Genomic DNA, 13,762 nt, shown 5'->3' with positions numbered 1-13,762 from the left:
GACCGCTTGGGAAGAATCTCTTGAGAGAGGCTCTGGAGAAGGGAAGCTCTTGGAGGACAATCTCTAAGGAGGTCTCCCTGGAGCTCCTCTAAGGGGACTCTGTCCCTCTGGAGGCTCTGGAGAGGGGCCTTTTGGAACAGTCTCTGGCTGGAAGGCTCTCTGGTGAAGTCAGCTGAGATGGAGCTGGCCTGGTGTCACTAGAATCCTTGTTTAGGCAGACCTTGTGGTGAGTGTTAAAAGACTGACTGATTCTCTCTCTTAAGACTCAGGTCTAGGCCATATTGGCTTGAGGTCCTTCATAATTATTCCTTTCCTACTCTTTCTCTCTTTCTCTAATTCCTTATTATATTATTAATTAAAAATCTCTATAAAACCCAGTTGACTTGGGTATTTGAATAATTGGGAATATTTCCCTGGTGACCACCTTATATTTGATTTAAAAACCAAGACACTGTAGTGAAACATATTTTCTGCGGTCAAATTTACTCACCCTCTCTTATATCTATCACAATTTATATCTTCCACTATTTTAATCACTACAGTTTAAGACCTAAACCATTTTAATTAAACAATGGGCAACTAGACAGCTCAGTGGATAGCTTTCAGCCCAGAATCAGGAAGATCAGAGTTCAAATTCAACCTCAGACCATTACTGTGTGATCTTGGTCAAGTTATCTTGCTTGTTTGCCTATCTAAGGTCACATAGATGGTAAACATCAGAGATGGAATTTGAACCCAGATCTTCTTCCTCCTAAATCACTGCTTTTTTTTTTCTCAATATACCACAAGAGCTGGCCTTTAGAGGAAGAAAAGGATTTTTCAACAGGTAGATATAGGGGTGGTGGGATTCCAGGTCACAGAGAGTCATTCTATTTGAATAGAATAAAGAGGCATGAAGGACAACAAAATATGATCAGATTAGTTTGGAAGCAAGATGGTGGAGGGCTTTGGGTGAATGCCAGGAGCACAAGTTTCTATTTTATTCTACAGTCATCACCAGACAAGCATTTAAGCACCTGTGGTGGAGAGATTTACATTTTAAATTAGATGTAATCTGGGTCCTGCTTTTATGGAGTTCCCAGTCTAGCAGGGGGAGAAGAACCAAGCCTTGATCATTAAACGTTGCCCTACTTTGTCTCTCAGGGATGTTCAAAGGCAAGTGTTGTAAACAGCAAACCACGGTAGGATGAAAGCATTAGTAGCAACAATGTTATTGCTGTTATTGTAACACGGACAGACCTGCTGGGATTGTTTATTCAGACTGTTGATGTTAAGGATCCCTAACTATCCCAATTATCCTTGTTCCTGGGTTCTCCCAGGCTTTAGAGCCATCCTGTGCCCTCAGACCAGACAACAAGCACTTCTCAGCCTCTCCCCTCAAGGACTTGGAACTCTAACCCTAACTCCTTCCATTCAGTAACAGAAGCCTGAAGGGCACATGCCCCTTCCCTCCCTCCTCTCTAAACCTAAGGTGAGTTTTGGTGGGAAACAAAGAAACAAGGAAAACACACCAATGGAAACAGAAGCAAGAGAAGGAAGGACTCTTCAGGGCTGAGGCTTCTGATCTAATCAAAGGAACCACAGCCGCACTTAGGACAGGTTTGGCTAGCCCTGCTTATGGAACTCCCAACTTTCATTCCCTCTCACCTCATTTGGGAAATCTGCCCCCAAATTCCTCCATTTCCCACGTCATTACTTGGACATTTTTAGTCCTCTCTTAGCTCCTTCAGCTTCCAAGAACACTGGTGTTCCAGTCACAGGGCGTGGATTCAAATCCCAAATTCTACTACTTAAAGTCTTTGTAACTTTAAGAAAATAGTTTTCTTCCTTGGGTCTCAGTTTCTTCCTTTGTACAGAAGCTCTTAAGGACCCCTCTGTCCCTTGCCCCTGGGGTGGGGTGGAGGGTGAGGGATGCATGAATAGATTTCTGAGGATCTGTGAATTGGGATGGAGGAAAAGGTGACATCTTTATTTTCACTTTCATGTTAATGTTAACTTTTCCTGTTAATCTGGTTCAGTGCACTCTGAAGTATTTCAGGCCTTCAGGCTGAGTTTTGTTTTGCTTTTTGACATTTTGACAGTAATATATAAACTATCCCTGATTCTTATAAGCTGTGTAACTTAGGACAAGTCACTTCACCTCTAAGTCTCAGTTTTTTTTCATGTGTAAAATGGGAATTAAAAATTGCCCAAATGGCCAAGTTATAAATTGTGCCTTGATGGCTCAGAGTTCAGGAGAGGTCACAGACCTATGCAGTATAGCAGCAGTAGGAGAGGGTATTTCGTAGATGGAATCTGTGGATGGAAACCAAAGTCAGAATATTCACTCTGAGTGCCAAACCCAATGTAGGTCCATTTGGTCTGAATTCAGTAATTGTCTGACCAACCAAAATGGAAAACACTCTTGAGGATCTGGGCATAATCGCTGTCACCATGGGAATCCCACTAACAAATCTAGAGAGGCACATTTACTATTTAGCCCCAGCTCAGAGAATTCAGACTAGCTTATTAGGCAGGAGCCAGGATTTTAATCCTTACTATCAGATAAAAAAAATCTTCATTCCCCTCTTCTCTTTCAAAATATATCATGAGTACATTTCCCTCTCCCTAACTCTCAGACCTGGCTCCTAAAACCTTCAAGAGCACACACCCCTGCTTACAGCTCCAACTTCTATGACTGGAAGAGATCTAGGGGGTCACTTTGTTGAACTCTCTCATTTTACAGAAGAGGACACTAAGGCTCAGAGAAAGGAGGGAGGTTTGTTCAGGATCACAGATAGGATAAATAGTAAAGCAATGGAGTTGATATCTGACACAACTGAACTTAATTTAATAGATGTTTATTGGGGGCCTACTGGGTACAAAGCCCCATGTTTGGCTCTAAGGATCAAAATAGATGTAATCTCACTCTCAAGAAACTTACAAATGTGTGTGTGTGAGAGAGAAAGAGAGACAGACAGATAGACAGATAGAGGGACAGAGAGAGGGAGAAACAGAGAAAGAGAGAGAGAGAAAGATAGGGAGAGAGAGAAAGAAAGGGAGAGACAGAGAAAGAAAGAGGAGAGAGACAGAAGGAGAGAGGAAGGGAGGAAGAGAGACATAGTATGTTATACCATCGTTCTTTCCATTTATATTGCAGTTACTATATGTATTGTTTTATTGACTCTGCTTACTTTATTCTGCTTTAGTTCATGTAGGTCTTTCCATGTTTTGTATTTATCACACACATTATTTCTTACAGCATAGTAATATTCCTTTATACCTATTACAGTGATCCCTCACCTATTGCAGGAGTTACCTTCCAGTGATCCTCCCCTCCCTCAACAATAGGTAAAAATCCACCAAGTGCAGTCATTGAGCCAATCAGCACTCAGGATACAGAACAGCACTGTGGTTAGTCTCCTTTCATTCCATTCCATCAGCCAATAGTATGCCATGATCAATCTCATGTTGACAAACTTGCACAAGTGGTAGTAGAATACTACATTTCCATTGTGTACATTATGGTATCCCCCCCGCAAAATCCCACGCAATATAGTGAAAACTCCACAATACAGCATTAGATTTTTTTTTTTAATCCAGTGACTCTGTGATAAGTGAACTGCAATATAGGATGACTGTACTGCTATTTGTCATTCCTCAATTGATGGGCACTTGCTTTGGTTTCAATCTTTCACTATCACAAAAAGTACCACTGTAAGCAAGTAAGGAGATCTCTGCCCCCCCCCCCCCCTTATTGATGACCTCCTTGGGGTTAGAAGCCCAATAACGGAGTTTCTGGTTCAAAATGTATAGAGATTTTAATTGCTCTATTTGTACAGTTCCAAATTTTCTTTCCAAAATGATCGTATCACTTTACAACTCCACCAACAATGTATTCATTTACTTATCTTCTCTGGACACTCTTTATAGCTTCCAAGTACATTATATCATTTAGACAGATTGATCCCTTATCCTGAATATGCCATACAGTAGCTTAGCCACAGAAATTCAGTGAGATCATGAGACAGCATTCTCAGTTAATGTCTAGAGGGCAAGATCAAACTTCCCTCTAACTCCAGTTGAATCCCCTATTTGTCCTTTAGGCCTATTATCAGTGACCTAGAAAGCCTTTTAAAAAAAGTTAGGCCAATGACTTTATCAGCCATTTCCAAATATATCACCACCTACATTTACACATATTCTCTCTCTCTCTCTCTCTCTCTCTCTCTCTCTCTCTCTCTCTCTCTCTCTCTCTCTCTCTCTCTCTCTCTCTCTCTCCAACTCAGTGAGCTATCTTTAGTTAGTTGAGCAACTGATAAGAACTATACCTGCATATGAATTCTCATATTCCATCACCTTTCCAGTGAAAGAGAGAGGTGCCTTTTCCTGGGAAACCTTTGATCTAGCTTTCCCTTGTGGGCTATGTTTATTGTCTAACTTAACTCCTTGGCACCTGATATTTAGGGACTTCTTTTCACCTTATTCAGATTTTCCATTATGGACTTATTACAATCCATGAAAAACCCCTAAATTAGCCTGAGACCAAATCTTAACCCCATTGGAGCCTTGATCCCATTCCCAACCTATATATGTGTGTTAGCCATACCAGTATGCACTTTTAAAAATAATAAAAAAGTATCTGGGTAAGAGTATGGATGCCCGAGTATGAGCATCTGCTGGGGGAATAAATACAAAGCTGATGGAGAAGAAAGATGTGTCCCAACTTTGGGAGGGCCAGGTCCTCATATAGCCCATTGTCTAAAGGAGAGAGGCTCAGCACAGCTCTCTCTCAGATCTAGTCATGTGTGTCCATTTACACAGCCATCTCTTCCTGGACCATTGCAAAAGTCTCCTGGTTGGCATTTCTGCCTCCAGTCTTTCTCTTTCTAATCTAATCATTCTCTTAGCTACAAAAATGATCTTCCTAAAGCATCAGTCTCTTACACACTCAAGAAGCTTCACTGGATTTCCCAATAAAATGCATACCATTTGGTTTGGTATGTAATGCCCTTCACAATCTTTTCAAACTTTCTTTCTTTCCCCCTTCTATATATTGTCACCCCCCCCCAATTTCCAGCCAAATTGACCTACTGGCCTTTTAATGTTCCTTCTTCTGCCTTATATTTGATGTACAGGCTATACACCATGCCTGGAATGCTTCCCCTTCTCAACTTCATCCCTTGAGGTTCTTACCACCTTTCAAGGCTCACTCAGTTCATGATCCTTGCACCTTTCTCTTCTCTAACCTCCCCAACATTGTTAGTGTTCTCCTCACCCCAATATATATATATATATATGTATATATATATATATAATTTTTATCTCCTCAAAAAGATTATAAGCTCCCTGAGGTCAGAATGTAGGTCTATTCTTCCTCTGTTTTTCTTCAGGCCATGAGGTTCCTGAGGGTAGAGTCTCAAGCTGTCCTCCCTCTTTCTCTCCTTGTTAGACTTAGAGATCCCCCAGGACAGGGTCCAGGGCTGCCTCTCCTCTATTTTTTTCTTGACCCTCTCCTCTTTCTTTCCTCAGATGGAGAGCTCTCAAAAGTGGGGCCCAATTCTGTCTCTCTTTCTACCCACCTTCTCCCTCTCTTAGTCCCCCACCAGCCACCGCAAACCCCTTGAAGGCAGGTCTATGCCTGCTCTTTCTTTATCTCTCCCAGATTGTATGGTCTCCAAATGCCCTTTTCAATTTCTTCATCAGACTGTAAAGTCCTGGAGGGCAGCACCTTCAGAGCCAGTCTGCTCCAACTCTCCCTTCCACAAGGCTGAATACATAGGGATCACAGAAAAGTATTGATGACAGGTTGAGAACTTGGATTAAAGCACACAATTTCCTGCTTCAGTCAAGGAAGAGTTCTGCATACAGACCACCCCGAATACTGCCTCCTCCCCGTCCTTGGACCAGATCCTTAACCTGAAGCCACTTACCATGGTTTGGAAACATGTATGCAAAGATCAAAGGACAGGGCAGGATGACCACCTGGCCCCAGGCAGATGGTGGCCAGCATGTGATATTGTCCCACATGTATTTGCATCCTAGAAGGGAAAAGGCAAGAACACGTTAGACATGTCGCTGATGTTATCAGGGCACAAATCCCAGATCTGTTATTTATTAGTTGTGTCACTTTGGACCAGTCTGTTTGAAGACAAAGATAATGAGGGTAGCCTTTCTTGGGGCCTTGCTTTTCTTATCTCTGAAACAAGGGAATGGAGGACAAGGACTAGTCTTGATCAATGGTTCTCACTGAAGTCCAGTGATTCCTTGGATACCCTGAGACTCTTTTAGGGCATCTGCAAAGTCAAAGCTATTTTCATAATAACATTAAGATGTTTCTATTTCTAATACAGTAAATATCAATAGATATAGCCTATATAAACAAAAGCTCCTCAAGGAGACCTCAAGAGTTTCTAAGAGTGTAATGGGGTTCTGAGACTTGAAAGTTTGAGAAATATTGGATGCTCATTAAAATTCCTTCCCTTTAAATGAATGACCTTATGATTCCTCCCCTCCTTCCTCTCATTCCCTCCAGCCCCTCTTCCAACCTCTCTGCCTTTTTGCCTCTGCTCTGATCCTGTTACCACAAGCTCTGCTAATAACATCTCACAGAAACATTTAGTTTACAACTTGCTTTCTCCACAACTTTGCTATGTATGGATTATTATCCTCATTTTAAACATGAAGGAATTGAGGCCCAGGATCATAGCTAGTGAGTGTCAGAGCTGGGATCTAGATAATCAGTATTATTGACAAATAATCAATCATCAATATGTAGTGTCTCCTAAGTCCCAGGCACTGTGCTAAGTCTGGAGATCCAAAAAGAGGTAAGATGCTCACAATTTAATGGGGAAGACAACCAACAAGCAAATATGTACAAACAAGCTATACCCAGGATATGTAGGAAGTAGTTACAAGAGAGAAGGCACAAAGATTAAGTTGGTTTGGGAGAGGTTTCTTATAGAAGATGGGATTTTAGTTGTGACTTAAAGGAAGCCAGGGAAGGTAATGGGCATAGATGAGAGAGAGCATTCCAGGCATGGGGAACAGCCAAAGAAAATGACTAGAGCTCTTGTTCACGTAACACCCAAGAGACTAGTGTCATTGGATCAAAGAGAATATGTTGGGGAAGAAAGTATAAGAAGACTGGAAAGATAAGAAGGGGCTAGGTTATGAATGCTTTTTATTTGATCCTGAAGGCAGTAATAAGTCAGTGGAGTTTACTGAATAAGATGACCTGGTTAGACCTGCACTTAAAGAAAATCACTTTGGTAGTAGAATGGAGGATGAATTAGAGTGGGAAGAGACTTGAGGCAGGCAGACCTGCCAGAAAGTTATTACAACAGTCCAGGTGTGAGGTGATGAGGACCTGCATCAGAATGGTGGAAGTATTTTTTTCATTTCTTCCTCTGAAGAAAGCAAGGGAAAAAAAAACAAGGAAAATATGGATTGGCTTGAAGAGTCCTCACTGAGCTTGGATCTATGATTTATTTTTGTCTGTAAATCTGTGGCCTCCCATCAGTCAGGGATCTTTAGAGAAGGAAGGAGAGAAGGAAGGAAGGAAGGAAGGAAGGAAGGAAGGAAGGAAGGAAGGAAGGAAGGAAGGAAGGAAGGAAGGAAGAAGGAAGAAGGAAGAAGGAAAGAGAAAAAGAAAGAAAGGAAAGAAGGAAGGAAGGAAGAAAAGAAGGAAAAGGAAGGAAGGAAACACTAAGTGCATACTATTAACTATGAACTATGCTAAGTGCTTTACAGATATCTTATTTTATCACAACAACCTTGAGAGGTAAGTATTATTATTATTATTATTTTACAGTTGAGGAATGAAGCTAAAGCAAATAGAGGCTAACTGATTTTCCCACCATAACAGATCTAGAAAGTAAGGGTAGGAAAAGGTCCTGGAACATAGGGAAGATGATTAAAGAGGTAGAGTCCAGAGAGTGACAATTAGCTGAAGTGAGCATGACTGGGGTTCTTTCTGAGATGCCAGTCTAGATCGAGGAATCAACAATCAGGAAGATGAGTCCACAGGGTAGAAATTTCTCCAGTATCTGCCCTGGAAACCAGATCAATTTCCTTGTTCTGGCTCTACCCCTAACAAGCTGTGGAACCTTGGCCACCCCTTTTCTGGACCTGATTTTCTCCCCTTAAAAAATTCCCTCATTTTATAATTGATATGGTTGATCAAGATGGCCTTAAAGGGTCCTTCCAGTTCTGATATTCTGTGATTCTATGAGTCACAAAACCTCAGAGTTAGTTGCAAGGGACCTCAGGGACCATCCAGTCTAATATGTTACTGAAGAATAATACTCTTTATAATATCCCCAATGAGTGATTATCCAGACCTCCATTATCTCTCAAGAGAGTTCATTCCACTTTGTACAGCTCTAATTATGAAGAGATTTCCCTTTATATTATGCCTATATTGGCCTCACTGCATGCTATTAATTTTATCCTCTGGGACAAAACAGAACAAGTCAAGTCCCTCTTCTACATGCCATACCTTTAAATACAGACAGCCACCATGTTGTCCTTAGTCTTCTCTTCTTTGGATTGAACACCCCTCATTTCTTTGAGCAATCTTTGTATGGCACAACTTTGAGGCCTTTCATCATTCTGGTCCCCTCATCTTGGTCACTCTGGGATATATCAGTGTTATTTCTAAAATATGGCGCCCGGCACTGATCAAAACATTCCATCCATATCCTCATCAGGCCAGAACTCAGAGGGACTTCCACTTTCCTTGTTCTGGATACTATGCTTCTCTAGCTTATGAGCATGCTAATATCTTTGGCTGCTCTATCTTGCTATTATCCACTAAACTCCTTATGTCTTTTTTTCCCCTTATATCTTTTTCATGTGAACCGATGCTTACCACATCTCTCCCATCCTATCTTTGTGCAATTGATTTTTTAAAGCCAAAGTATAGAATCATACACTTATTTCTATTAAATTTTATCTTTTCCCTATTTAATCCAACATTCTAGTTTGCTGAGGACTTTTTGGATCCTGACTTTGTCTCGCAACATATTTCTATAGTTTCCCCTATGGTTTTTATGTTTTTAGTACAATAAAACTTTATTAAAAATGTAAAAACTATTCTTAACTTACAGGCCATTCAGAAACAGGGCCCTGGGACTATAGTTTACCTATGTCTGGTCTAGATGGACCTTCCAAATTTTGGACTGTGTGATCCAAGTGAATTCATTATGAATCCGATCTTCTTTCCACTTCATGGATAAATATTTCTTTTGGGTAACACACACACATACACACACACGTGCTCAATTTAGAGCCAATGAGGAAGGTTTCCCAATAAGCCCTGGAGTCACTTAACTTCATTAATTGTCCCTGGAGTCCGATGTGGGGAGAAGTCATGGAAGAACTTTGGCCTGTGATGCCAGATTGCCACTCCTTTATCCCCTTCTTATGCTAGCCCTGACCTTCTCATTCTGCTATCAATCTGATTCTATTCATAGGAGGTGAGAAGAGGAATTTCTTTTTCTACTATCTTCTTTGGGAGGGGGGAGGGTGACAAGCATTTATTGAGCACCTACTATGTGCCAGGCACTGTATTAGGTGATTTTTAGAAATATTATCTAATTTGATAGCATTTATAGATGAGGTCATGGACTCATGGGTAGTTGAAGACTTGGATGTGGCTCTCTGGTGGTTGAAGCCAGGACTGTAGCACAAAGCAAAGCATTAATAACTATCCTTTGAATCTAGTCTTTCAACCAGCTTCTCCATTTTGTCCACAAGAAAAACATAAGAGCATTTGTCAAATGCTTTGTTGAAATTTTACAAAAACTATATCTATACCATACTCTTAATTTAGTAGTCAGAAAGGGAAATGAGGTTGCTCTGTCCTGGTCTATTCTTGGAGTCATGCTTGGTCTCAGTGACCATAATTCCCTTTTCATTTCCCGTTATTATTTCCTAGAATTTTGTTAGTAACCCAAAATCAAGTTCATTGGCTTAATTTTCACACCATACTATCTTCCTATCTCCCAACAGTTTTTAAAAATCCTTCTCCAGCGCTGAAGTATCTCCTCTATTCTTCACTTTCAAGGGTCACCTTCTGACAGCATCAGCTCAGCAATTCTATCAGGCAATTCTTTCTGTGTACTGGAATAACCTTGTTTGGATCAGCTCACTTGGATTCAGGAAGGGCAGTCAGGGCTTTCTCATTATCTCCCAACTTAGCTTTTAAATCTCTATCATTTTTTTTTGGTACAAGCATCATTTTACTACGTAGGAAAAACAAAACAAGAGTCTAGTCGTAGTTGTCTCTTCTTGCCATTTAAACAGGAGTACTGTCTCTCCTTTGATCTTTCTCTTTCCTTCTCTTTGAAAAGCCTCTTAGACAGTTATGGCACATGGATTCTTAACCTGAAGTCTACAGACCTCCAACAAGATAAGGATGAGTTTTATGGGGGGCAAAGCTGTGAATTTGGATGAGAAAAAAATGCATCCTTACTTTCACTAATTTAAATTGAACATTTTCTTCAATGACTTAAAAAACATTATTCTGAAAAAAGGTTCATAGCTTTTACTGATTGACATAGGCGCCCTATCACCAACAAACAAAAGTTAAGAACCCTCAAAATAGAGACTGTTAATGTTTCCTTAAGATGTTAAGAATTGCAGTCACAATAGTCATTCTATGAAATGGCCCTCTCTATGGAAGGAGATCATGTGAAAGTTCAATTGTGATCTAAGGAGATAAAGTGTCTAAATAGCTAAGAGATAAAGTATAAAGAAGACATAAAAAATGTGAGAAAAGAAACTATCTCACTTGTTGAGTCATTTCAGTCATGTCCTACTTTTTCTGACCCCATTTGGAGTTTTCTTAACAAAGATATTGGAGTAGTTTGCTATTTCTTTCTCTGGTTCATCTTATAGATGAGGAAATGGAGGGAAACATGGTTAAGTAAGTGACTTGCCCAGGATCACACTGCTAGTAAGTTCTGAGTCCAGGATTGAACTCGGGAAGAATCTTCCTGACTCCAGGTCCTGCACTCTGCTCTCTTTTATTCATTAGAACTATCTTAACTATTATTTTGTGAAGAGACATAAAGAGAATTTTAAGAAGTGTTCCTGCAGAGAATATTAAGAATAACAATTTGAGAAGCTGAAAAAATTGTGTTCCTGTCATGGGGAGAGATAAACGGAAGAAGTCAGATGGAGATATCATCTTACTTTATGAAACCATTGTACCCTTTGTGTTACCAAAAGGTTGAAGAAGATTCTCAGAAAGAGTTTTTTATTCTGAAAGAACTAAATGATGTGGGTCTGTGAGTTTTCAATAGTGAAGAGACATCATTTTCAGTTACAGTGAAGCTTTGAGGTGATTCGGGCTTTGATCTTTATCAAAAGTAAAATATTTTTTAAAAAGTATCTATGCTTATGTTTATTATTGAGTTCATTGGTGATGCATTATTGACTTAGTACTTTTAATATTCCTTGAATTCTAGATTAAAGGATTTAATATAGAGATATGAGGAACTACTATTGGAAAAGGGAGTTTCATCCGTTTATTAAAAAAGTAATTTTTGATGAACTGGGATGTGGGCTCTGAGCTTGGTTATTTAGTTTAGAGATATGTTGAAATTTTATTATTAATAAGGAAATGCACAATACTATAGACTTTGGAATGATGATTAAATATGGGAATGAAAAGCACTTTAATATGGACTGAGAAATGATTGACAAGAGAGATTAGAGGCTCATGTAACCCTGGGACCGATGGATTGTCATTTCAATAGAGATAACAATATAGCTTGAGTGAACACCACCTTTTGTAGCCCTTTGCTTTCTGCTAAAGCTGCATCTCAGTTTTAGCTGGTCCTCAAAGAATGACTAAGATTTGGGAGAAAAGAAAAAGAGAAAGCAAGCCAAGAGACACATTAACAGAGATCCAGAAACATTAGCAGGCAATGCATATGCAAGGACAGTAAAGACTAAAGAGGTCCTGTAGAGAGGCAAGGAGTGAGGGAAAACTGGAAACCAAGTGCAGGATTAGACTTGGGAGGCTGGGGAGGAGAATGGGTCTTTGGATGTCAGCCTTGAGGACTATTGGCTTGATCCTGTAGGCAAAAGAAGAAACACTCAAGCTTTCTTCAGAGAGAAAGAAAGATGCAGAAAGCAGGATTTGGAAGCTGTGATTAAGTCTTTGAAATGCTCCTCCCTTGAGAGTTCTCAGCTAACTTTCTTCCAGAGCTTGGCTTCTTAGACAGGTATAAACAGATGGGCAAAAGACACAAATAATAGGAGCTCTTATTTCTGTGGCATTTTAAGGGGAGAGAACTGGTAGTATTATCATTCTCATTTTCCAGAGGACAACCCAGGGAGGAAAAAGAGACTTGCCTAGGATCAGACATCTAAGAAGTATTAGAATATATACACACATATATATGTATGTTATAAAAATATATGTATATATAGATATGTACTTAAATAAATCTAAACATATACATTCACACATACATATGTCTATATCTTCAGCCCATCATTCTTAGATAGAATCTTTGTGTTGGAAGGAACCTCAGAAGCCTTCAAATCTAATCTAAGAACTCAAAGGCAAGATGGAAAGGCGGGGTTCACTTTCCAAGAATAGTCCATACAATAAGATAAGGCAGCTAGGTAGTACAGTGGATAGAGTGAGGGGCCTAAAGTCAAGAAGATGCTTCTTGAGTTCAAATCTGGCCTCAAACTCTCATTAGTTGGGTGACCCTGGGGAAGTCACTTAACCCCCATTGCCTAGCTCTTAATGCTCTTCTGCCTTAGAACCAATATACAGTATTGATTCTAAGATTGGAAGGTGAGGATTCAAAAACAAACCCAAAAAAAGTGCTTTTCTCACAACCCTATGAAATCGGTAATATTAGTTCTATTTTATGAATTTTTAACCCCATTTTAAGAAGAGGAAGTGAAGTCTCAGAGGTATTAAGTGGCTTACCCAAAGTTCCACATATAGTTGGAAAGTAGGCAACTAGGTGGATGGAATTCCTAGAGTCAGGAGATCGGAGTTCAAATTGGACCTCTTACTAGCTATGTGACCCTGGATAAATCAGTTAACCTTTGTCTGCCTCAGTTTTATCATCTATAAATTGGGAATAATAATAGCTCCTACTTCCCTGGGTTCTAGAAGGAAAAAATGAGATTATATTTGCAAAGTGCTTTATAAATCTTAAAGTACTATAGGAATCCTTTTATTATTATTGTATCAGACTGAGAATTTGGAACTTCTTTCCTTTCTTCTCCTTCTTTCCTTCCTTCCTTCCTTCCTTCCTTCCTTCCTTCCTTCCTTCCTTCCTTCCTTCCCTCCTTCCTTTCTTCCTTCCTTCTTTCTTTCTTTCCCTCCTTCCTTCCTTCCCTTTTACTATCTGTCTTAGAATCTATACTGTGTATTGGTTCTAAGGCAGAAGAGCAGTAAGGGCTAGACAATGGGGGCTAAGTGACTTGCCCAGGGTCACACAGTTAGGAAGTGTTTGAGGGCAGGTTTGAACCCAGGACCTCCTGTCTCTAGGCCTGGCCATCTACCCACTGGAATTTGACTTCTTCATCCCAAATTCAATGCTTTTCCCATTCCCAGATCACTTTTCCATTCCTGACATACAGGGCAGTGAAAAGAGTCCCTGGCTGAGTCTCCCTGCTCTGCAGTTCCCTGGCCATGTAACCCCAAACAAGTCATTTCCCTTCTCTGCACCTCAATTTCCTTGTCGGTAACAGGAGGAGAGGGGGTAGGTGGGTGGAGCAGAAATGCAATCTCTCAGAGTCTTTG

The 13,762-nt window shown here is 40.1% G+C and overlaps 1 protein-coding gene across 1 annotated transcript in view; it reads right to left on the bottom strand.

Moving 5' to 3' along the window:
• The window catches only part of VIPR1 (vasoactive intestinal peptide receptor 1), an 85,042-nt gene that overhangs the window by 30,039 nt on the left and 41,241 nt on the right, over window positions 1-13,762 (bottom strand). The window contains exon 3 of the mRNA XM_007499811.3: window positions 5,913-6,020. Within this exon, the coding sequence (XP_007499873.2) occupies window positions 5,913-6,020 (108 nt within the window). The remainder of the gene's footprint in view (window positions 1-5,912; window positions 6,021-13,762) is intronic.

This window comes from Monodelphis domestica, chromosome 7, assembly GCF_027887165.1.
Source record: "Monodelphis domestica isolate mMonDom1 chromosome 7, mMonDom1.pri, whole genome shotgun sequence".
Taxonomy (NCBI): domain Eukaryota; kingdom Metazoa; phylum Chordata; class Mammalia; order Didelphimorphia; family Didelphidae; genus Monodelphis; species Monodelphis domestica.
This window is presented reverse-complemented; position numbering and strand designations above follow the sequence as displayed.